The 25,704-nt window shown below is 42.6% G+C and overlaps 1 protein-coding gene across 1 annotated transcript in view; it reads left to right on the top strand.

Annotated features, from left to right (window-relative positions):
- Positions 1-25,704, top strand: part of LOC112119382 (phospholipid phosphatase-related protein type 4) — a 55,962-nt gene that overhangs the window by 28,568 nt on the left and 1,690 nt on the right. The window contains exons 2-6 of the mRNA XM_029912380.1: positions 11,765-11,900; positions 14,783-14,978; positions 20,746-20,803; positions 22,480-22,653; positions 24,847-25,702. Coding sequence (XP_029768240.1) covers positions 11,765-11,900; positions 14,783-14,978; positions 20,746-20,803; positions 22,480-22,653; positions 24,847-25,702 — 1,420 coding nt within the window. The remainder of the gene's footprint in view (positions 1-11,764; positions 11,901-14,782; positions 14,979-20,745; positions 20,804-22,479; positions 22,654-24,846; positions 25,703-25,704) is intronic.

The raw sequence follows: 25,704 nt of genomic DNA, 5'->3' as shown, positions 1-25,704 counted from the left end.
TAGGGCTGCATTGCACCAGCCCCTTGCCTTTTGGCAGTAGATGGTTTATTACGACTGGTAACCGTCCTCGTCGGACAAATTTACATGTTGCCTGAAATGCTCATAGATTATTGTAGCCTGAGCGCCTTTACTGATCCTTCTGGCTACTGTACAGCATATATTGCTACACAGCAGCAACCCCTTGCCTTTAACCGTCCTCGTTGGACGATGATGGCTACCAGTCGTAGTATACTATTTTCTGCCAAGTATTGTCTGCTAAGCACCCAGAAAAGGCCGAGGGTGATCTGGGTGCTGGCAGACATGTGGCTGGCACACGTAGGGTTACATTGCTACCAAGCACCCAGACAATGCCGAGGGCTATCAGTCATGCTGCACTGTCGTCTTAAGATGTAAAAAATAGATTTGTTCTGTATTCATTTCCTTCCCCCCTCCCTCCGTCAAATCAACGGCCCGCTAAACCCAGGCTTAGGAGTTCAATCTCTGGGGGGGGCATTCTGTGTGACAGTTGTTTGTATTTCTCCCTGATGCACAGCCACCTTTCTTGATTTTAATTCCCTGTACCTGTACGCCATGTCGTCACTCGCCCCTCCCTCCCTCCCTCCCTCCCTCCCTTCTTCCCCTGGTCTTTAGATACTAGTTTCGCGCCTTTTTTCAGACCAGACGCCATAGCTATCACTGGGATCATGGATCCTGCTCAGATCACCGCGGCAATTATGAGCACTATGAACACCACGCGCATTGTCCTGGAGTATATGCAGAGCCTCCTGGACATGCCAAAGCAAAACCAGGACCAGCTGAGGAGGAGGCGATTGCAGCGCGGCGACGATAGTGATGAGGAAATTGACATGGACCTCTCACAAGGCACAGGCCCCAGCAATGTGGAAATCATGGTGTTACTGGGGCAGGTTCATGCCGTGGACCGCCGATTCTGGGCCCGGGAAACAAGCACAGACTGGTGGGACCGCATCGTGTTGCAGGTCTGGGACGATGCCCAGTGGCTGCGAAACTTTTGCATGCGGAAGGGCACTTTCATGGAACTTTGTGACTTGCTTTCCCCTGCCCTGAAGCGCGAGAATACCAGGATGAGAGCAGCCCTCACAGTTGAGAAGTGAGTGGCGATAGCCCTGTGGAAGCTTGCAACGCCAGACAGCTACCGGTCAGTCGGGAATCAATTTGGAGTGGGCAAATCTACTGTGGGGGCTGCTGTGATCCAAGTTGCCAGGGCAATGAGAGACCTGGTGATATCAAGGGTAGTGACTCTGGGAAACGTGCAGGACATAGTGGATGGCTTTGCTGCAATGGGATTCCCAAACTGTGGTGGGGCGATAGACGGAACCCATATCCCTATCTTGTCACCGGAGCACCAAGCCACCGAGTACATAAACCGCAAGGGGTACTTTTCAATGCTGCTGCAAGCCCTGGTGGATCACAAGGGACGTTTCACCGACATCAACGTGGGCTGGCCGAGAAGGGTACATGATGCTCGCGTCTTCAGGCACTCTCTTCTGTTTCGAAAGCTGGAGGAAGGGACTTTCTTCCCGGACCAGAAAATAACCATTGGGGATGTTGAAATGCCTATCGTTATCCTTGGGGACCCAGCCTACCCCTTAATGCCATGGCTCATGAAGCCGTACACAGGCAGCCTGGACAGGAGTCAGGACCTGTTCAACTACAGGCTGAGCAAGTGCCGAATGGTGGTGGAATGTGCATTTGGGCGTTTAAAAGCGCGCTGGCGCAGCTTACTGACTCGCTCAGACCTTAGCGAAAAGAATATCCCCATTGTTATTGCTGCTTGCTGTGCGCTCCACAATATCTGTGAAAGTAAGGGGGAGACATTTATGGCGGGGTGGGAGGTTGAGGCAAATCGCCTGGCTGCTGATTACACGCAGCCAGACACCAGGGCGGTTAGAGGAGCACAGCAGGGCGCGGTGCGCATCAGAGAAGCGTTGAAAACCAGTTTTGTGACTGGCCAGGCTACGGAGTGACACTTCTGTTTGTTTCTCCTTGATGAACCCTCCGCCCCTACACCCCCCACCCGGTTAACTCTATACTTCCCTGTAAACCAACAACCCCACCCTCCCCTACTACCCTCCCCCCTTCGAGCACCACTTGCAGAGGCAATAAAGTCATTGTTACTTCACATTCATGCATTCTTTATTAATTCAGCACACAACTAGGGGGATAATTGCAAAGGTAGGCCTGGATGGGTGGGGGAGAAGGGAAGGAAAAGGACACAGTGCACTTTAAAACTTTAAAACTTATTGCACTGGAAATCATCTAGGCTGGAGTGATTGGGTGGCCGGAGGCCCCCCCACCGTGTTCTTGGGCGTCTGGGTGAGGAGGCAATGGGACTTGGGGAGGAGGGCTGTTGGTTACAGAGGGGCTGTAGCGGCGGTCTCTGCTCCTGCTGCCTTTCCTGCAGCTCAACCATACGCAGGAGCATATCACTTTGATGCTCCAGCAGCCGGAGCATCGACTCTTGCTTTCTGAGTACAAGTTGACGCCACTTCTCCTCTTCAGCCCGCGATTCAGCACGCCACCTCTCCTCTCGCTCATATTGGGCTTTTTTAAAATCAGTCATTGACTGCCTCCACGCATTCTGCTGTGCTCTGTCAGCGTGGGAGGCAGTCTGTAGTTCAGTGAACATTTCGTCACGCGTCCTTCGCTTCCTTCTTCGAATATTCACTAGCCTCTGTGAAACATTTGCAGCTGGTGGAGGAGAAGGGAGAGTTGTTTAAAAAAGATACATTTTAGAGAACAATGGGTACACTCTTTCACGTTAGATTTTGCTGTTCACATCACACAGCACATGTGCTTTCGTTACAAGGTCGCATTTTTCCTCTTATATTGAGGGCCTGCCGGTTTGGTGTGAGAGATCACTCACGCAGTGCCAGGACACAGATTTCAGCTTGCAGGCAGCCATGGTAAGACACAGTCTTTTGGCTTTTTTAACCTTGTTAACAAGTGGGGATGCTTTAAAACAGTACTGCTCTCATTAACCATACCAAGCACCCGTTGGGTTGGCCATTTAAAATGTGTTTGCAATGTAAAAGGAGGGGCTGCGGTTTCAGGTTTAACATGCAGCACAAACCCAACTAACTCCCCTCCCCCACACACCCAATTCTCTGGGATGGTCACTTCACCCCTCCCCCCCACCGCGTGGTTAACAGCGGGGAATATTTCTGTTCAGCAGAGCAGGAAGGGGCACCTCTGAATGTCCCCTTAATAAAATTGCGCCATTTCAACCAGGTGACCGTGAATGATATCACTCTCCTGAGGATAACAAAGAGCGATAAGGAATGGATGTTGTCTGCATGCCAGCAAACACCGGGACCATACGCTACCATGCTTTGTTATGCAATGATTCCAGACTACGTGCTACTGGCCTGGCGTGGTAAAGTGTCCTACCATGGCGGACGGGATAAGGCAGCCCTCCCCAGAAACCTTTTGCAAAGGCTTTGGGAGTACATGAAGGAGAGCTTTCTGGAGATGTCCCTGGAGGATTTCCGCTCCATCCCCATACACGTTAACAGACTTTTCCAGTAGCTGTACTGGCCGCGATTGCCAGGGCAAATTAATCATTAATCATTAAACACGCTTGTTTTTAAACCATGTGTAATATTTACAAAGGTACACTCACCAGAGGTCCCCTGTGTGCCCTCAGTGTCTTGGGTGAGTTCGGGGGTTACTGGTTCCAGGTCCAGGGTGACAAACATATCCTGGCTGTTGGGGTAACTGGTTTCTCCGCTTCCTTGCTGCTGTGAGCTATCTATGTTCTCTCCATCCTCATCTTCCTCGTCCGCCGAACCCGCTTCCCTGTTTCCAGCGAGGGACTCATAGCACACGCTTGGGCTAGTGGTGGCTGCACCCCCTAGAATGGCATGCAGCTCCGCGTAGTAGCGGCATGTTTGCGGCTCAGCCCTGGACCTTCCGTTTGCGTCTCTGGCTTTGTGGTAGGCTTGCCTTAGCTCCTTAATTTTCACGCGGCACTGCTGTGCGTCCCTGTTATGGCCTCTGTCCTTCATGGCCTTGGAGATCTTTTCTAATGTTTTGCCATTTCTTTTACTGCTTCGGAGTTCGGCGAGCACTGATTCATCTCCCCAGATGGCGATCAGATCCCGTACCTCCCGTTCGGTCCAGGCTGGAGCTCTTCTGCGATCCTGGGACTGGGACTGGGACTCCATCACGGTTACCTGTGCTGATGAGCTCTGCATGGTCACCTGTGCTCTCCACGCTGAGCAAACAGGAAATGAAATTCAAACGTTCGCGGGGCTTTTCCTGTCTACCTGGCCAGTGCATCTGAGATGAGAGTGCCGTCCAGAGCGGTCACAATGAAGCACTGTGGGATAGCTCCCGGAGGCCAATAATGTCGAATTCCGTCCACACTAACCCAATTCCGACCCCCAAGGCCGATTTTATCGCTAATCCCCTCGTCGAGGTGGTGTAAAGAAACCGGTTTAAAGGGCCCTTTAAGTCGAAAGAAAGGGCTTCGTAGTGTAAACGTGTCCAGGCTTAAGTCGATTTAACGCGGCTAAAGTCGACCTAACCTCGTAGTGTAGACCAGGCCTGTGTCATTATTTCTGTTCAGGTATCCCGCCTCTTTGAATGTGAAACTCAGTGAATGACAAATTTCCTTGAAAGTGACCTATGGGCCTGTATATACACTGGGAGAACTTTGCTAAGTACAACCATATTCATAAACTGGTAGGAAGCTCACCTACATTCTTTATCATACTTGAACAGCTGCTCCTCTCTTGCCCATAGTCCCTTCCATCTCACCAAAGAATTCCTCCTCAGGATCATTCATGTTGGTGTGCACCTAATTTCAGTATTGCCAGCAAGCATTTCAAAATCATGAGTGGAACCCAAAAAGTCATGTGATTGACTTAAAAATCATTTTTTTTTTTTAAATTAGGGTTACCATTCATCCGGATTTACCCGGACATGTCCTCCTTTTTGTGTTAAAAATAGCGTCCGGGGGGGAATTTGCAAATCACTAAAAATGTCCGGGATTTCCCCCCCAGGCAGAGCGAGGAGCGGCTGGGAGGGCTGCAGGAAAGTCAGCCGCTCGCATGGGGCTCTGGCAGCCAGAGCCCTTCCCCCGCAGCTTGCCGGGCTGGACTCCGGAGCAGCTGTAGAGCTTCTCCTCCCCGCCCCCCTCCCCCGCATTCTGAGCCGGCCGGCCTGCCGGGCTGTTTGCATCGGGCCTCGGCAGCTCCTCCTCCCCCCACTTCTCCTTCTCCCCTGCTCCCTCGCTCCGGCAGCACTGTGCGGGGGCAGGGACCGGGTTGTGTGTTGCGCTGGGGAGCGCAGCCACATGTCCGGCTCCGCACAGAGCCCAACACCATGCAGGGTAAGGGGGCCAGGGGGCAGGAGAGGGGCAGGGAGATTTTGGAGGAGGCAGTCAAGAGATGGGGGGGGTCGGGAGTTCGGGGGGGGCTTTTTTGGGGGTGTGGATAAGGGTTGGGGCAGTCAGGGTACAGGTAGGGGGTAGGGTCCTAGGGGGCCAGTTAGGATGGGGGGAGGGTCTCTGGAGGGGGCAGTCAGGGGACAAGAGGCAGGGAGGCTTAGGTAGGGGGTGGAGTCCTGGGGGGCAGTTAGGGGCAGGGGTCCCAGGAGGGGGCAGTCAGGGGACAAGGAACGGGGGGAGGGTTGGGGGTTCTGAGGGGGGCGGGAAGTGGGGGGGCGGGGGCAGGGCTAGGGCGTGGCTAGGGCGTGGCTCCTCCTGTCCTCTTTTTTGCTTGCTGAAATATGGTAACCCTATTTAAATGGTTTCTTTTTATAGGCCTCATGTAAATAATATGGTTTCAGCAGCAGGGGCTTTAAGAAAAATAAGAAAATATGAAATATCATGACACTTGTGATAAAAACAAGAGATTGGCAATGTTGCTGTTTATGTGGCCATCTTGGGCTTATTCACTGCTGCCTAAACTGGATCCAAAATGTTTGCCCCTGGAAAACAGATTGGCTGGGTAACTATGTTTTTTTTTAATTCTGTCAGAATGGATTTTCACACTGGCATCTACAGGGAACAACTGCAGGAGTCATACTGAAGTCATACAGGCTAAAGGACTATGAGCCAGGTGCAGTCTTGGCATAAGTGCACTGAACTTTATTGATTTCAGTGGATTTACACCAAAGCTGACTATTAACAGACACTTTCAATGGAGGTAATCTCTGTTCTGGGAGCACTTCTAGCCTGAATGGAAGAACCATGCTATATTAGGAGTTTTTCATGTCTTTTTTGACACTGGATGCATAGGACTTATTTAGTCATGGCTCTGGGCCAGGGACTGGGCTAGATGATCTAGTAACATCCCTTCCAGTCCCACATTTCTGTGATTTTATGTACCAGTCAACTGGAATGCTCTAAGATTGCAAAACAGTTCCTATTTTAACCCCTTGATTTTATATGCTCATAATTTACTCAGCCACCCATTGGATGGAAATTTTCAATACTTTGTATATGCCTGAAGATTACGTTTTCTAAGGGCTCATTTATACAAACACTTAGATCACGAGAACCTGGGGTGTAATCTACAGTGCACTAGAAAATTTTTGCTGCATAGCAAACTGGGTCCACATGGAAACTGGGTCCACATGGACAGGCTAGTTCAGGGTAGATTTACACCAGAGCTTGCTGCGAACTATGTGTTTGTGTAGACAAAATCTAAGTCTGAGCAAAATCCCTTGAACTAGGCTTCAGTTCAGTGAGAATGCAAAAAAAAAAAAAGAACTTTCTCATTTTAAACAGTTCTAATCATAATGCTGTTTTAGACAGGACTAAATGCAAAAAAGGCTGAAAATTAAAACCTACCTTGAAAATAATCCTCACTGATGACTAGTGATTTTTCTTGCTTTAAAAAAAGATGGTTTTGATTTGCCAGTTATGATTATTTTAAAATTGTATGAGACTTTGCAGTAGAAAATGTTGTCATCAATAAGTGCGTACTTAAGCCCTGGTCTTGCAAAGATTTACATGTGAGATTATTTTATGCATGTGAGTAGTCCCAGTGAGTCAGTGATACTACTCATGCATCAAGTTAAATAGATGTGTAAATCAAGTAGGATTACGGAATAAAAGAAAGGTGCATTGTACATGCATCACAGCTAGTTCATTGTGCGTTTTTTAAAACTATCTTGCTGACTTTAAGCATTCATAATGTTGAAACTCCTGAAGCCATTTTTTCCAAACTTGGCTTGTCTATAATTGTCTGAGTATTTTTTTAAATCTTTTTGAGACTTAAATACTGAGCCAAATTTGAAGAAAATAAGTCCAGAAGCTTCAAAGTTATAATCATTAATTAACAGCAAGCTCTAGGAATGCCTTAATTCATGCATACTGATAAGGACATACACCAGTACATTTCCTTGTACCAAAATGTGTACTTAGCTTGCATTAATAATAGAAACTAATGACAGTTGTACTCACCAGTTGGCTGTTACTCACTGGTTCCTGTGAATTATGGAACTAGAGCTTCATTTTTTCTTCTTTCCTTTAAATAAAGATCCTAGGAAGTTAGATGCACAAAGAATACACTTATGCAAAATTCAAGTTGCACAGTTAAGTATTTTGTATTTAAATTTTAATTAATTTTCTAAGAAATCATAATTCATACAAAAGATGCAATATATAAAATGAAGCACCGGGAACCATACCAGGAACTCCAATAATGTAACATATAATTTCCAGGAGCCTAAGAGATCTGTACATGAATTATTACGTTATGGGAGCAACAGGAACTCAATATCATGTAAAAAACCCCTCATACACAAAATTATGTTGATGCAATATTTAATAATTTTTAAAGATCTTGTCTAACAAAAAGGAAAAGGGAGAAGGAAAACAAATCCCTTCTGAAACCCCAACCTCAATCCCTACCCAGAGGCCTAGGAAGGTAAAAACAGTAAGAGCAGGAATCAGTTTGTCTATGTTATCTGGTGAGATATTCACATGCTTTATTCCATTTTTAGACTAGAGTATGTTTTAGGTCTATTTCCTTTAGAGCAGTGGTTCTCAAACTAGGGCCGCCGCTTGTTCAGGGAAAGTCCCTGGCAGGCCGGGCCAGTTTGTTTACCTGCCGCGTCCGCAGGTTCAACCAATCACGGCTCCCACTGGCCGTGGTTCGCCGCTCCAGGCCAATGGGGGCTGCAGGCAGGCCGGCTCTACCATTTTTGCTGCCCCAAGCAAAAAAAAAAAAACCGCCCGAACTGCCGAAGTAAAAAAAATAAAAAGCTGCCCAAACTGCCGAAGTTAAAAAAAAAGCTGCTCAGAGTGCCGAAGCAAAAATAAATAAATAAATTTTAAAAAGCCACTCGGACTGTGCCGTCCCAAGAATGGACGGAATGCTGCCCCTTAGCATGTGCAGCCCCAGGCACGTGCTTCCTCCGCTGGTGCCTGGAGCCGGCCCTGGCTGCAGGAAGGGCGGCAGGCATGTCCCTTGGCCCGCGCTGCTTCCTGCAGCCCCCATTGGCCTGGAGCAGCAAACCGCGGCCAGTGGGAGCCGCAATCGGCCAAACCTGCGGACGCAGCAGGTAAACAAACCAGCCTGGCCCACTGGGGGCTTTCCCTGAACAAGCGGCGGCCCTAGTTTGAGAACCACTGCTTTAAAGTAAATAGTCTTTACCACAGTATCATACAGTAACTTATTTTCCCAAACTATTATTTTAGGAGAATCTGTGTCATTCCATTTAAACCACATTAGTTTTTGCTCACTATCAGTTCCATAAAACAGGAGCAGTTTTTAACTGGACTTATTTGCAGCCCTGAGGTGCCTCCTAAAATGACTGTACTTGGTGTAGACATACGTTTTGTGTGTGTGTGTGTGTGTGTATACACACACACACACACAGAGAGACATATATATTTACACATTTACACACACAGGATTTTTTCCCTGTAACTCCCAATGACAAGACCACTCTGAAACATATGTATTAAACTCTCAGAATGGGTACTGCATCTCCAGCATTTGCCGGAGTTACAACCTGACCCCCGTTCACTTCAATGGGCTTTGAATCAGGCCACTAATATATTTTCCTCTTATAAGGAAAATAAAAGCACTATAAAGCATACAAATTTCATATGGTGTGGTTGATTTAGCCATGTCAATGTATGTTAGACAGCTAAAGATTGTTAGGTTGCACAAAGGGAGCAATCTGCTTTGTCACAGAGTAACAGAATGTTAGATCATATAGTTTATCAGATAGTTTGCAAGTTTGATTGACAGTACCAAAGCAGAAAGAATAGAGGAGCAGCTTTATATTGTCCCCTTCTCAGTCAACACAACTACCCAGTTAGGTAAAATAAAATAAAAAAAAAAGTCCCAGAAATATTTAGTAAAATGGCACAACTTTTGGCTTTGCCAGGGGCCAAGCTTTTGTCCTGTAAATTACCTAAGAAGGAGAGCAAATTCACAATCTGCTGAATCTGCCAGCCCTAATCTCTAACATGATTAATCCAGTTTTTAGGAAAGACATCAACATGATCAGCTGAATCTACTACCCCATGTTGTCCGCTTTGTTTCCCTGGTTTCCCTTCTATAACACAAGACGGTCTATCTTTCCAGGTTTTTTCCCCATGCCAAATATCCTCTGATGCTTGCCAAAAGCTATTTAAGATTCTGTAAAATTTTAATTTAAAATCCAATTGCTTGCTCCTGGACAAAGTCTTAGCATTATAATGGCGATACTGAGATGGATAATAATGTTATAGACCCTGTGAAATTAACTCTTAGCTAATAAAATTCTCTACATCTCCTCTACCATTGACTTTCCCATATACTGACGCAATCTTCACTGCATTTATTTTGCTCTAGGGGAATAAAGGAAACTCAATTAAGACCAAATGTGTGGTCAGCAGGGGGTTGATTGTCCAGAAACTGCTGTCCCATTTAATTTCCACTCCCCCGTGTATCACTGAGATAGTACACTGCGTCAGCACTTGTCTGATGGTTCCATCAGGTCATACATAGTTTAAGTCTTAATTTTATTTTATGTTTAAGTTTCTAGCGTTCAGCTGCATTGCAAATCTTTTGAATCACACCTTGCACAGTGCTGTTTTATTGAATCTGCAGACAATCAATCTGTTCTGAGGTCTGAACTGCCCATTCACATCAGTGCGGTGTTAACTCTGAAGTCTAACAACAATATACATGCCAACATAAGAGCTGGACAAAATTTTTCAGCCAAAATGTTTTGGTGAAAAATGCAGATTCATTGACACTAAAACATTTTGCAGAGATGTGTCTGTTCTGCCAAATTGTTTATGAAAAAAACATAAAGAAAGAGTCTACGCATTTTGTTTCAACATTTTCTGAAGGAAATATTTCAGTTTTCAATTTGAAATTATTTTTGTTTTGAAATTTTTTTCAATTTCATTTAAAAATATATAAAAATGTTTAAAATACCTTTGAAAGTGAAACAAAACATTTAGTTTCAGGTTGAACAAAACGTTTCATTTGACATCCACCGACACATTTTTTTTTCTTTTCAATTCTCCAAAAGTTTTGACCCAAAATGATTTTTTTTAAAGATATTTCAAAATTGCCAGCAAATCAAAAAAATCACTTATTCACACAGCTCTGGTCAGCATTGTTGACATAACTATTTCACTGCTGAGAATTTTAGCGGAAACATCAAATAAATCTGAGTGTGTGGAATTTAGGATCATGGCCATGGCTTCCATAGAGCAGCATCACACTTTCCTCCTTGTAACGGGGTGACTTGCCATGGGCAAGCCAACCCTGATTACAGAATGAGCCCCACTTGAGGGGAATCAGGGACTTTCCTATAAGGAGCCATAGTAAGGGAGAAGCTCAGAAAGCCCTAGTGAGATTGCAGTGAGTGAGAGAGGCTCCTGCAGGGAAGACCCTGAGACTAGGGGAATTGGTTCAGCTAGGAAGGACTGGGAGTAGCCTGCCAACACAAGAAGGACTCTGCCCAGACCAAGGGAGTTGGGCTGTACCTGGCTGGAGAGAAGACTTTTATATTTAGTTTTGAACTTTAATTAATAAATCAGCCCCTAAGGAAGGCTGTTGTGATTGGACTGGAAACCCAGTGTGGATTTTATTTGGGGATCCAAGAAGGGAAACTGAGATGAGGGGTTGCATACAGGCAGGGTTGCCCTGAGGCCACCAGGGTGGAGTGAAGCAGCCACTCATCTGCACTGCTACTTTCTCCTTCCTAGCGCCACTCTAACCCCTCAGTAGGCTTGCCATTTCTCTCACTCTGTTAATTTACATGGCCATACAGACAGAACCCCAGTCTCTGCAGTGGATCTGGTTAAAAACCAAGCCCATTACACAATTAGGGAAGAACAAGCTGTCATGGAATTTTAGGCTGCCAGGGATTGCTAGGCAGGCAGCCAAAGGCTGAGTGCTACATTCACCCCAGAAATGCTATGGGAGTGCTATGGCTTTTCACCATTTATGATGCAGCATTTTCTAATTATTAGTTTTTATATTATTGTATCACTTAGCGGCCCCAAGCAGGGCCAGTGTTCCATGCACTAGGCATTATACACACACACACACAATGAAAAGATGGTCCCTGCCCCAAAGAGCTTATGTCATTTTTATTTAATGTCAATGCCATCCTCTCGCCTGCCCTCACTTAGGGGAAACTGCATATTAATGAAATTCTTTAAAAGCAAGTACACTTCTGTGAATGATATTTGTTCTATTATAATTATATTTCAGCCCTTAAAATCCAGTCACTAACTGCTGCATAACTGCTACCTATGCCATGAATACCTCCTTTGTCATTGCAGATAATGGTAGGAGAAGGAATTCTCTACTGTTGCCTGTCTAAAAGAAGAAATGGGATTGGAGCCGAGGCCAATATTAATGCGGGAGGCTGCAACTTCAACTCTTTCCTTAGAAGAGCTGTCAGATTCGTTGGTGGGTTTTGGGTGTTAGTTACCAAAAAATGCCTTTTGTGATGTATTTTTGATTTTAATTACACAGGTTTTTTCATCCTTTAAAATAGCTTTATAGGACAGTAAAGGGCAGTTATTGGCACAGCTCTCATCCTGCCAAAAAAAAGTGCAAGAGAAGCTGTCGAATGGTATTGCAAAGTAAAAACACACATTCAATAATGTAACACATCTGTTGTCCATTTTTCACTTTCATCTATTGCGTTATCATCAGTGTTTCTAAATCTATAATTTGGCTTATCATTATCCCACCAACCCCCCATCTCCTTTCAAAGTCCATTTAATTGTTAAGATGTATGGGTTTTGTTTTATTTTGAATGCTTTTCCCCCCCTGTAAAAAGAATCACTGTTCATGAGCAACACAATAGAAACAGCTTGAGCTGATAGCCCTATCAAAAAACGTCAGTGGATTTGATATTCCATGTGTGGATGGTGGGTCTCTTGGTCTGGATTCACAAAAGGACATAGGTGTTATAGAAGACCTCCGTTATACCCAATGGTTAGATTACTCACGTGGAATGTGGGGGATCAACAGTTCAAGTCCCCCTTCTGCCTCATGAAAAGAATGGATCTGAACAGGAATCTGCTACCTCTCAGGTGAGGGGCCTAACCACTAGGCCATAGCATCATTCTAACTCTCTGGCCCAAATAATATTTAATTATTCAGTTATTTTATTAGAGTGGAATAACTTCAATAGCAGAGATGAGAGACTCCCCCGCTGTCCCAGCACAATATCCTGTAGCCCAGTGGTTAAAACACTCTCCTGAGAGGTGGCAGGTGCCTGTTCAAATCCCATCTCCTAATCAGGAAGAGGGAAGACTTGAACTAGTGGGCTTCCACATCCCAGGTGAGTGCTCCAACCTCTGGACTAAAGGTTATAAAGGAGAGCCTCTTCCTTGGCTGCTCTGTGTGGAGGTAGGTGGCCTTGTGTATGCTTGCCAGATTGGGTCTCCACACAAGTTATGTGGAAGAGCACCTATCTTCCACTGGTTTGTGAATCACTCTGAGGTGGAGATAGGCATCTGGATACAGAGTGAGACAGTGGTGCGCATACTCAGAAACATAGCTGTGGAGGTGCAGAAACAAATCAAGCTTTGGAGGTGTGTGGATTTCACCCTTAATTTATTCCCTGAATCTGATCTTTCATTTATGTGTCTTATTTAATCATCTCATGAGAAAGCAATAACTTCAGCCTTCTTCCAGTTCTCCAATCCAAAAAAACTACTTTTAACAGTACAAGTTCATCAGGGAAACAAATCTAAAACCCATCCAAAGCAGGAAAAAATGCACCGTAAAGCAACCACATTTACTTGAACTATATATATTCAGTCTCAGGAATTTGGCATTCAAGATACGAGTGTTATTAGTCAGTAACAAAAAGAGAACATTTAGAGGAAGACTGCATTTTTCAATAGATAAACTGCACTTCCTGTTAAGAGTTTAACTAAACATATTAGTTTGTTTTTTGTAATGTAATGAAAAAGAGTGACAGTGTGATTCAAGGGTTAAACCACTGCATGGACACAGACAAGGTCTGCAACGCCCAAAAGTCATTACCATCTGATTGGTGTTTGGTGGTCTGTGGGATGGTGCTCTCGGATCCCTTACTAAGAGACAGATGTCCATACTGAAAACAAAAGAACACCACACATCCTAATTGGCATTATTTGGCACCACAGACGGTCGTCTCATGAGAATGAACAAGTATTGAATGAACATGCATATTCTCATGTCTAGAGAGTAGCCCATCCTTGGGGCAGTGTGGGAAAGCTTGCACTGTCATCACTTCCATTTCCTCTACTGCCAGTTCAGTGTATAAACAGACTAATGAATTATTGAAAATATTAAATAAGATTGGTCCAGAGATGGATCCTTGAGGAATTCCACTGATATCCTTCCTCTAGCCCAACAGTTCTTCTTTTAGCACAACCAGTTGTTGTGGCTCCTTTAGCCAGTTCCTTACACACCTCATAATTCTTGTAATAATCCCCATTTTATCCAGGTAAGATAATTTCCCAAATAGAACTGTATCAAATGCTTTACTGAAGTTCAGATAGATTAGATCTACCACATTTCCCTTGTCTGAAAGATCAGTTAGCTTAAAGAAAGATCGGGTCTATGTGACACAACCTACGTTTGATAAACCTGTGTTGCATTTTATCCCATTTTCAGTTTGTGTCAACGTCTTTAATTATTCTTTACTTTAATATTTGTTCTAAAACCTTGAATACTATTGAGGTCAGACTAATGGGGCTGTAGTTATCTAGATCACTTTTCCCCTCTTTCTTAAATATAGGTACTAGGTTTGATATTTTCCAGTTATATGGTACCTCAGTTTGATAGGTTTATTAAAAATCCTTGTAACAAGATGTTTGGTTATTAAAGTTAAAGACAAAAAATTGGGAGAGAAAAAAGGAAATCAGTGTAGAGTACATTTTCCAAAGTACAGAATCTCCATTTCTTATATTCATAACATCATATATATTTTCCAATATGATATTGGAACATTGTACAGTTTATTACAGCCGATAAGCCAAATTTACCCCTGCGCAGAGGGCCAACAAAAGGCTTATTATTAATTATTATCATTATTATTATCAGATGCCTAAGAACCCCAATAATGGGCTGGGATGTTATTAGGTTTAGTACAAACACAGAACAAAAAGACAGACCCTGTCCCAAAAAGCTTACAGACTAAATAATATTGCACTTAAATCCTACCTAAACCCTGGCATAAGCAAGCTTAATACCACTGAATGCAATGGAGCTGTGGTTACTTATGTTGCTGTGAATTTGATCCAATGATCTTAACTAAGTTTAACCAGCTGGTTTGTTTTACTTTCTAGGTGTTCATGTCTTTGGCCTTTGTTCAACTGCTCTCATTACTGACATCATACAGCTGTCAACAGGGTATCAGACACCATATTTCCTGACTGTATGCAAACCTAACTACACATCCCTAAATGTATCCTGCTCAGAAAATTCTTATATTGTGGAAGACATTTGTTCAGGATCTGATCCCATAATCATCAATGGTGGAAGGTTAGTTCCATCTTTCATTGTGTAATAATCTTTCCTTACATACTTGCTTTTAAAGGACGTAGGTATTCACTCTTATTTTTAATTATCAGTCCCACCTACCGGACTTAATCAGTAACTAACATCAACTCTGAGTGAGTTTTGACAGTTTTTATAACAAAACTCAGTGAATAAGTTGATCTTTAGTTACGTTTACTGTCGACATATCTAAGGCCTAAGGGAGACTTTGGAGAGTATTCAGACAGACTTGGGTGCCTAACAGTGTGGTGGTATCCACTATTAACTAACAATTTTCTTCCCTTTCAAGCAGGCACAGTATCTAATTCATTTTTCAACATGGGTTGCTTCTACCGTTACTCTTGATAGGGTCTTCATAAGTTCTACGTGCTGAGTAGGGAAAGATCGTGCCTAAATACTCATATACTCATGTTACCTGAGGTTTCCTTATACCTTAGTTCATGAAGTCCACTACATTTTCGTTCTTTATTACTTTTTTGTGTATTTTCTGCTTGTTTAAAGTCGGGACATTGACAGACATTGAGACTGAAGTCCCTTATTTAAGAAAAGATTGCAGCATTGCAAACTTCTCCACGCTCCCCAACCAATATGACCCTGAATCCTGACCTGTCTAGGGACAAGAGGATAGTTCATTCTCCCAGACAAGAGGATAGTTCATTCTCCCAGGTCACTCAGGGAGATCACTCCCATTGAGATGGCCAACAAGCATGGAAGTTAACGCTATTTGTGGTAGTTTATGTATGCTGGACACCACTGGGAACTTAGAGACCACAAACGCGTTTTAGACAGGCCAGCAGTCATCAGATGGTAAAACAGTCACTGCTAGAGATGGGGGGCTCTATATCCTATTGCTCTGATGCACCTGGTCCTCACCATGAGTCTTAATATTTGATATTTAATTCAAGAAACGTATCTATACTACCCTAATTATACTTGTTAGGCTCTTGAAAAATGCAGTCATGTCTCCTCTTAAAACTCTTTACCTCCATTGAACACACCACCAGTTTTTCCTAGCTCTTCCAAACTAGGTTAACTCTCCTTTCTTATTTATCATTCATGTTGCACTCCCTTGAATGTTCTATATTGTGGTTTTCTAATTTACACATAGCTATCTAAAAGAGATCCAGCCAAATTATAGAATAGGAATATAGGAGCGTGTGAGCTGCTTGGACACAATAGTGTGACCAGGGACAACTGCTGGTAAGCCTGGTGCCCACCCCAGTGGGCAGGGCTGGGGGCAGTACAGCCACGCCGGAGGAGCTGCTTGAGCTGGGCACTGGCTCCTGCAAGTGGCGGCCCAACATGCGGATATCTGTGGTTCCTGGCCCAGGTGCTGACCATGGCCCTGCTGGTCTCGCTCGCTGTCACTAAAGCCCTGCAGCTCTGTGGATATCTGTTTTCTGTCCACAGATATAAATTGTGTGTCCATGCAGGGCTCTAACTATAATATAATTAAGTACTGGAATAGACTTCCAAGGAAGGTTGTAGAATCCCCATCATTGGAGGATTTTAAGAACATATTAGACAAACACTTGTCAGAGTGGGTCTAGGTCTACTTGGTCCTGCCTCAGCACAGGTGGCTAGACTACATGACTTCTCAAAGTCCCTTCCAGCCCTACATTTCTATCATTCTATAGTGGCTAATTCTTCACTTTGTTCTTTCCTGCCCCATAAGCCTTTACTCTTACCTAGGCTCTGATTCTGCAAGGTGACTGGTGCAGGCAATACTTTGCATCTGCATGGAATCCCACTGAGTTCAGTGGGGCTCCATATGGGTCCACCCCCTGCACGATCAGGCTCCAAGTAATTTCTTTATCCTTTCAAGAAGGGCATCTACTGCTCTGTGTTTGCTGCACTTATTAGTCCACTGTGTCAAATGCCTTTTAGAAATTTCAGAAGAGTACTTCACCCCTCACTTTGCATGTCATCACCTCTAAAGCATCAATCACATTTGTCACATCAGATGAATATTTTATGAAGCCAGTGGCCAATTTTAATCGGCTCATATTTCTTCAGAAATGTTATGATCTCATCTCATACTCTATGTTATTCCTGACACTGAGATTGCATTTTATGATCTATAATTTTCTGGCTTCTCCTTAATTATTATTTTTGCTTCCTTCAAGTCCTTCTCCATTCATGCTGGAGTGATAAGATATCTGTTATTGGTCCAACAGACTCTTCAGTCATCCCTGTCGGGGTTTTATGGTGCAATCTCTTCAACCTTGGAGATTAATCTGACTTTAGTGATTTTAACTTGTACAAGTCTTGTTTTTGTGTGATTGCTAATGGCCTTCATTTTCAATTTATAATACACCAGAAACTTTGTTTCCATTTGTGGTAACTAGCCTCCAGACTCCCCTGTGAACAGTAAAGAGAAGAATTTGTGTAATTATTCAGTTGATAGAGAAAATTAATTGTCTCTATTATCCCGTAGTGGTCCAGTGGCTTTCCTCATCAATCTCTTCCCCTGTTTATAGTCAAGGTGCCTTTCCATACTTTTATTCATATGATAGGTGATTTCTGTCTCCTTTTGTTAGTTCTAGTTTTCTTAATCAGTTTTATACCCTCACAGTTTTGTTTCATAATCCTCTTTATCCCCTTTGCATTGTGTGTTCTTACACTCTGCATGTTATATGAACTATTTTTCCTCTCATAGCTTCCTTAATTTTATCCCCCATGTTTATATTTCATACCTCTGAGTGGTAGCTTATTTCTTTTCTCAGAGTAGGTTTTCTTTCAGAACTCTGAATGTATCTACCACATTAATACTAGATGTCATGCTTTCCATACACAAAGAAGAGCCATACATTTTCAGCCAAAATTTTTCATTTTAAAATTAAAAGATAACAAAACAAGAAAGAACAAAAGTAAAGTCTCCCTGAGAGAGCCCTGTATGTACATCTCTGTAACAGCCTGCATTTTCACTGAATGCAAAGAAACTAAAAGTTTCAGTAAACAGAAAATAAATCATAACACAATGACACAGCCACACATCAAAGTCATGAAATTAAAATCCAGATCTGAACATTGTCAAAGTTTAGAGAGCTGGATCCAGCGCTGTGCTCAGGCCTCTCTTTCTGTTCATTGGCACAGCTGACTCTTTGTCAAAGATGTGGAGACCATAAATGTATGGTTTCATTCACCCAAATTGGGGAAGAAGCTAAGTGGCTTCTACCACAGCCTGTAGAGGCTCCATGTCCTGGGGAGGGAAGATTTTTGTCTTTCTTCCCCTGCCACTCTTAATATTCACAGATATTCCTTGTGAAAGGCTCTCAGAATTTACAAAGGAGTCAAAGATCTAGATCTCTGACCTTACTAATGAGAAATTCATACATTTCTATTTAGCCAGAGTCAAAACTGAGGAATTGTTAGACACAAAGTTCAGATCAGTGGAGTTGCATTCACAGTAGTTCTGAATTTGGCCCACAGAGTTCATTTACATAGAATTATTTAGAGAAGACTAAGCAAAATGCAGAATTCCGCTCAAAGGAAAACCAATTCTTTAATTCACCAGGACATACTGTAGACTACAAAGGCTTCTTAGCATTGCTATAACATTCTAAGGGGGGCATATTTATGACAGCAAATTGACATACATTTTCTATTTATAGTGCCCCTTTTTAAAGGTCAAAGTCGTTCTGTTCATCTTCCACAGACCTTTAACTAGGATTCTGGTCGAGAACCCTGGCTGTCCAACAGACTTTTTTTTTTTTTTAAACTGAATCTAGCCCTGTATTTTTTTTCCTCTCATGCCCTTGTGACTTTTTTATTCTTCTTTTCAGAGAAAAGAAGGTATTGAAATGCAACCATAAAGGGGCAAATGTCAAGAGTCAGAATATCTGATGTGACAATTTTATTTAGCTACTGCTGTTATGGTCCTGGCTGTGAATGCTCTAAAATAATAGAAGCTAAGCTGCACATTGTAACTTTTATCCTCGTTATAGCTCCATATTTGGGACCTAATCCTGCAATGTGCTGAGAGCACTCAACTCTGTCATCACTTGGAGCTGAGGACCCCCAGCAAGTTGCAGAATCAGGCCAAAAATCAGGAGTCCCCCACAATCTTGACATCTTCAAGGAATCTTCTAATTTTTTTGTCCTGCTGGTCTGCTCCTTTAGCTCTTGGGTGGAGGGGCTGGATTACTTTATCCTGGAATGCCTTCTCCAAGTTTCTTTGCCATATGTGATCCTGTCACGTCAGGAACTACTGGGAACTGAATCTGAGGAACCAGAAGACAGAGCAAATGAAGGTTCAATAAGCCTGCCTCCCTAAGACAAGAAAGCTCTATTGTTATTCCCCTCCTTTTCACAACAGTACTATGGGGAGGAAGGAGGAGAAAGAAAGCACAGAGAGGATGCAGGGTCTCCGTGCAGTCAGAGGGTGACATTTAGGGGGATGTCAGACCGCTGCAGAAATCAAGCCTTCACACTGCTCCTCCAGACCAGCTACAACATTTCAGGAAGCTTTCTGGTTTCCATAGTATCAGTCTTACTTATGGGCCCCCATTTCTCATATACAGCGAGGCAACTTTGTACTATTCAGCCAGTGAATCCTGGCATCAGAGGAGCTCTTCTGCTTAGGGTGATCCTTGGTTGGTGTAGAGACACTATAGCAACTCCTATTCTAATCACCGTCCTGACTGCCTGTACGGGGGGCATAGCTAGGGAAAACAGGTTGTGACCACAACTCCCTCATGCCCCAGCAACCCCCAGTTACTATAACAGCATGTTGGCAGCAGTCACAAATTAGAGCAGCCCCCAGGAGTGGCATTCAGATGGCCCAACATTTGTAGAAGCAGACTGCTTCCTGACCTGTGCCGCGTACTGTTAGGCCACAGCTAAGCATCTGAGCCATGAACTTTATTGATTAAGATTATGGAGAGATATATAATGTAATTAATTATTTGCAAATATTATTTGACTAGCTGTAGAGTAATATTGCTGATGAATAAATTATTCACAAATAATAAAATCCATTATTTGACTAGCTCTATAGATGGCTAAACAATGTTCCTCAAATAAATTATTCACGTTTTTCCCCTCGATCAGAAGTAACCTATATTGCTAGAAAAGAAAAAAACAAGGTAGATAATGTGTAGCAGTCCTCCTTTAATACTCATTCCAGTCATTAACCACTTAAAGAAAGAATTTAAGAAATCCCAATCTGTTTACTGTGTAAGATTTTTTTTTAATGAGATTTTTGAGCTTATCTATTCGGGGTCTGATCCTGTGAAGTGCCACATATCCACAACATGATCATTGCTGGCGCTCAGCACCTCTCAGGACTAAGTTCTTTGGGCCCAATCATCCAAACACCTACTATTAATTCTTAGTCAAAAGGGAAGTCCCTCTGAAGTCAATGGAATAATTAATTACATGACTCATATGAACAGACTTTTGCAGGATTGGGCCCATCATGAAAAAATATCCAGATATGTAATTATATATATTTGCCCATTTTAAAAAATCAAATATATCAGAGTTCGGTGCATCGAATTAATTTTTTAATATCAGAAAATGACTTGGTGTTGAATATTTAAAACAAAATGTGATTATTTTATTAACTCAGTTCTTAGCTGATACTGTCCCCAGAATACGGAATGGAGACTTAGGAAAAAATATAAAAGATAATTTATTTGCTTGTGATTTGTAAGTTAAAAAAGATTGTACCACCGCACGTGTTTTTAAATGAGCGGTAGCAGAGTGTATTTGAACTGAGAAGCATAATTTGAGTGTCCTTCCTTGGCAGAAAATCATTCCCTTCTCAACATGCTACTCTGGCAGCCTTTGCAGCTGTATATATTTCGGTAAGTAATCAACTCTGTTCATTATTCATTTGTACTAGAGAAAAGTCAGAATGTCATTTACTGTCTAGCGTAAAGTGACTTGACTTAGATTGTTGCCTAACGTAGTAAGGAAATAAATAAGCTCTTATCCTCTGAGCCTGACAGCAAAATGAAATTACAAGTAGCTAAAATAAACTCAATATTACTATAAAAGATACAGTAGGGACACAGTAGTTCCACACAGTTTGTTATCTAGCAACATTATCCTCTGTAGTGGAGTGTAACATTAAAACATATTTAATGCTTCATATTATTCACATACAAAATATGATACTTGTCTTATAAAGTGATATTTTAGTTTGCCATTCAAATAATGCTCAACATATCCTGCCTCTTTTCTTCCTCCCATCTTACTTCAAACGCTGCATCCAAACTCTAGACTCTAAGGGACAAATTCTCCCTTGGTATTGCTGCATTGAATTCAGTGGAGTTACAGCAGGAATGTGTTTGTTTGATGTGAATAGCTCCACTGATATTTACTAATAGGATTGACTGGCTAATTTATAGTTAATTGTGCCTTTGTTGAATGTTTAATTTTTAAAATCTAGGAGGAGCACAGGTCAGAGGCTAGGGACTCAGTAAGATTCAAAGAGCAAGTGTCTGTTTATGTGAACAACAAGAATATCTAGAGTTAATGCTAACAGAGGATTGGAAGCAATGTGAAACCTTATGTTTCTGGGCTTAAATCAATTACTTGTTCTGTGTTTGTACAGTGCCTAGCACAATGGGGTCCTGCTTCATGACTGGGGCTTCTAAGCACTTCTGCAATGCAAATAAATAATAAATAACAACCACCATTACTGATTAAATTGAAACCTTCCTGGGGGTGGGGGTAGGGAATGATTACCCCACATCTGCCTACTGTGGGATCTCTTGCACCTTCCTCTAAAGCAGTGTTTCTCAACCTTTTTAGGTTAGTGATTCCTTATTCAAAGTCAAAACATTTCACCATCCCCTTACACTTACTATCCAAATAAGAGTAAAAAATATATTAAGGATAACCATGATACGTCTATGTAATTTAATTGTGTGTGTGGTTACATATTCAACAGACAATACTTGACCATGAAGGTTAAGGGAAGTGGAGGAGCAAGATTTTCTTTGCGTTAGATTATAACAACATTTTCAGCACATCGTGATTGCTTTTTGTGACATACACCCAGGGGTCATGACCCACTGGCTGAGAAACACTGCTCTAAAGTATCTGGTACTAACTGCTCTCAGAAACACTGTATTAGATGGACGATGGGTCTCATCTGGTAGGACAATTCCTATGTTCCAGAAGCACTAGCTCCTTAGCTAGCTATATTTGCAACACACCAAATCCTTACTCAGGTCTGAGTTGCACTGTCTTCAGTGAGAGTTTAGCTTGGATAAGGACTTCAGAAGTGGTCCCATTGTGACTAAAGATTTTTCTATAGCAGTTGAATGGATTTTACCAAGAATTAAAAATAAAATCAACAAAATTGATGCAATAAGAATATACCAGGCATTCCTTTGTATTCAGTTGAAGAAACCATACATGAAATAAAGTCATGTCCTCTTAGGTCAATCTGAAATTTCATAAAATCACTTTTTCTTTTCTTTTCTTTTCTTTTCTTTTCTTTTCTTTTCTTTTCTTTTCTTTTCTTTTCAAGATGTACTTCAATTCCACTTTAACCGACTCCTCCAAACTTCTGAAACCTCTTCTCGTCTTTGCATTTATCATCTGTGGAATTATATGTGGCCTGACTCGAATCACCCAGTACAAGAGCCATCCAGTTGATGTCTATTGTGGTTTTCTAATAGGAGGAGGAATTGCTCTCTATTTGGTAAATACAGTATGAATGTGTTCTAAGTTTTAGGGAAAAAAAGTCATTCAGATTGCAGTGGGCTAACGAATTCTACATAAGTGTCATTTCTGGAGATAAACTGATAAAGGGGGAACAGTAGGCAGGTCTCTCCATTTAAAATGGATGCCTGTCCTAGGGATGACACCCCACCTGGGATGCCCTCATGCAGCAGGCTGCAGCACAACAGGTGTGCTAGCATCAGTTTCTCTTTTCTCCACCGATGAAAGGAACATAATTTCTCAGTGTCCAACACAAAGCCCCATTTCTAGGCATAATTTATTCACAAGCAGCAGTTTCCCCATAAGGAGGTACAATAAATTGCCAAGTTGGTAACAAACTAAGGGCAATGTAATGCCCTTGTACATCATTGGAACATGTGGGGAGGTTGTGCAGAACTGTGCTGCCTGAGCAGGGATCCTCTGAGGCACTCCACATGTACAGGGTAGAAGCAGCTGGAAGGATTCAAGAAGGGCTTAGCTCTCCTTACATCTGTTGGTGAAAAGCATAACAAATATTCCTCCAGTGCTTGGTGTTGTGTGTGCTAGGAAGTGGGCCTCTGGACACATCCCCAGTCTAACTGGTTTACGTCTTCTTAAGTCTGCAGAACACTGCCAGGCTAGCTACCCCCTAGCCTCACCAGTGCTCAAGGAATTCTAGTGACAGCATTTTGCCTGGGTCCTGTGTGGGTGAGGAGAAGACGTTTCCCTGCATCCAGTTATGAACCAAAATGAGTCAGAAATGTTTTTCAATATAATATTAAAATAGATGATGTTCCCAGTCACATCATGATAATCACATAACAGTACAGGCTGTACGCCAGGGGTTCTCAAACTGGGGGTTGTGACTCCTCAGGGGTCATGAGGTTATTACATGGGGGGTCGCGAGCTGTCAGCCTCCACTCCAACCCCTGCTTCACCGCCAACATTTATAATAGCATTAAATATTTGTAAAAGTGTTTTTAATTTATAAGGAGGGTCACACTCAGAGGCTTGCTGTGTGAAAGGGGTCACCAGTACAAAAGTTTGAGAACCTCTGCTGTGTGCAATGCCCTCACCAGAGAATGATTTTAGAGGCAAAAGCTTTTAGAGTGGTAGAAGGAACACCAACATGAATAGACTATTGAAATCACACTGTATAGGAAAATGGTCAGTTCCTGTGTATTGCAACCTGATCCGGAATTGTAGTTTTTTTACTACTGAATGCCACCTAAAATGACAAGTGCATGTAAAGATTTACAAAATTCACAAAAAAATTGAGTTGTGCCTATGTCTGAAACACACACTCAAGCATGTTCTTGACTCAGCATGCCCATAGGCTGTTGCATGATGGCTTACTTCAGAGATTCGTGATTCTAAATACCCTGCAGCCAGCAAATCTGCCCAGAAAAGTAAAAATCAATGGGGAGGGGGAGAAATTAATACTGTGTAATTACAAACAGATCTGGGAGTGGTGCAAAAAATTAACCTGAGTGATTAGCTCAAGCATTTGGACTGTTTATTAAATATTCTCTCTCACTAAAATTTCTTTAAATGATATTGTTTTACAACTGGCTCACTGAATGGAGTAAACGTCATGAAGCTAAACCTTGCTGAAGTTCTGCATACCTTGGAAGCCAATTGTTTCAAAGCTGATAAATTGTTCTATCATGTAGATATTGTATTGCATGGTCATTACGCAGTAGAAAGGGCAGAACCACTGAGCAGAGAACTAATCAGGCTGGAACAAGATTCAATAAATCAGAGCAGACAGTTGTGTAGCTGTAAACATTACTTAAGCGAAGGCCAGGAATTGTGAAAACATTATTTTAAAAACAAAACACTCGCCCTTGTACTGTATCCGCTGCTTTGTAGGAGGGGGAACACAGGAGGGGGAAAATAATCCTCCGCTTTTCCCAGGTATTCTCTTAGACTACATGGGTATAACAAAGGATCACAATGGTACCGCTTTATACATACTTGCATGTACAGAACTGAGGACAAAATTTGGAACAATGAATAAGATTTGTATTGGTGATAAGTAGTAATAGAAAGAAAACAAACTGAACAAATCCTGTCCATTTAGCTGTATTAATATTATGAGTTTTCTGTTTATTTAAAGCCATGAAAGTATAATTGAAGTGTCTGAAAATATTTGTTTTTCCATAATTGTCTAATGCTTCTATCCAAATGTCAGGGTCTGTATGCTGTGGGGAACTTCCTACCAAGTGAAGAGAATGTATTTCACCAGAATCTGCAAAGAGAACCATTAAGATCTCTGACAGACCTTAGTCAAGATGCCAACAGAATTTTACCAGGTAAAAATGGTGGCAATAGTGACGGGCGTTCCTCTCACCATTCTGAGAGTATTCTGAATCGAAACCATAGAGATTCTGGATCCCTGACTAACATCAAGAGAGCAAATGCTGATGTAGAGATTATAACTCCACGAAGCCCCATGGGAAAGGAAAACATGGTTACTTTCAGCAACACTTTGCCAAGAGTCAACACGCCATCACTAGAAGATCCAGCTAGACGAAATGCAACAATTCATGCATCAATGGATTCTGCCCGTTCCAAGCAACTTCTTTCTCAATGGAAGAACAAGAGCGAAAGTCGAAAATTGTCTTTGCAAGTAATAGAGACTGAAACCGGCCATTCGCCACCAAGGGCTATTGAAATGAGATCAAGCTCTGAGCCATCCAGAGTGGGCGTTAATGGTGATCATCATGGCCCCAGCAATCAGTACCTGAAAATTCAGCCTGGCAGCATTCCGGGTTGTAATAACGCTAGTCTTTCTGGCGGGCCAAGAGTTTCTATTCAGTCACGTCCTGGTTCTTCACAGCTAGTCCATATTCCTGAAGAGACCCAGGAAAATATAAACACATCTCCCAAAAGTAGTTCAGCTAGGGCCAAATGGCTGAAAGCTGCAGAGAAAAGTGTTGTATGTAGAAGCAACAGTCAGCCAAGAATCATGCAAGTAATAGCCATGTCAAAGCAGCAAGGAGTGCTTCAGAGCAGTCCTAAGAATTCAGAGAGCAGCACAGTCACCTGT

Source organism: Terrapene carolina, unplaced genomic scaffold, assembly GCF_002925995.2.
Source record: "Terrapene carolina triunguis isolate 2854851 unplaced genomic scaffold, T_m_triunguis-2.0 Scaffold211, whole genome shotgun sequence".
NCBI classification, from domain to species: domain Eukaryota; kingdom Metazoa; phylum Chordata; order Testudines; family Emydidae; genus Terrapene; species Terrapene triunguis.
Note: the sequence above shows the minus strand (reverse complement) of the source record. Positions and strands in the feature narration are given on the sequence as shown.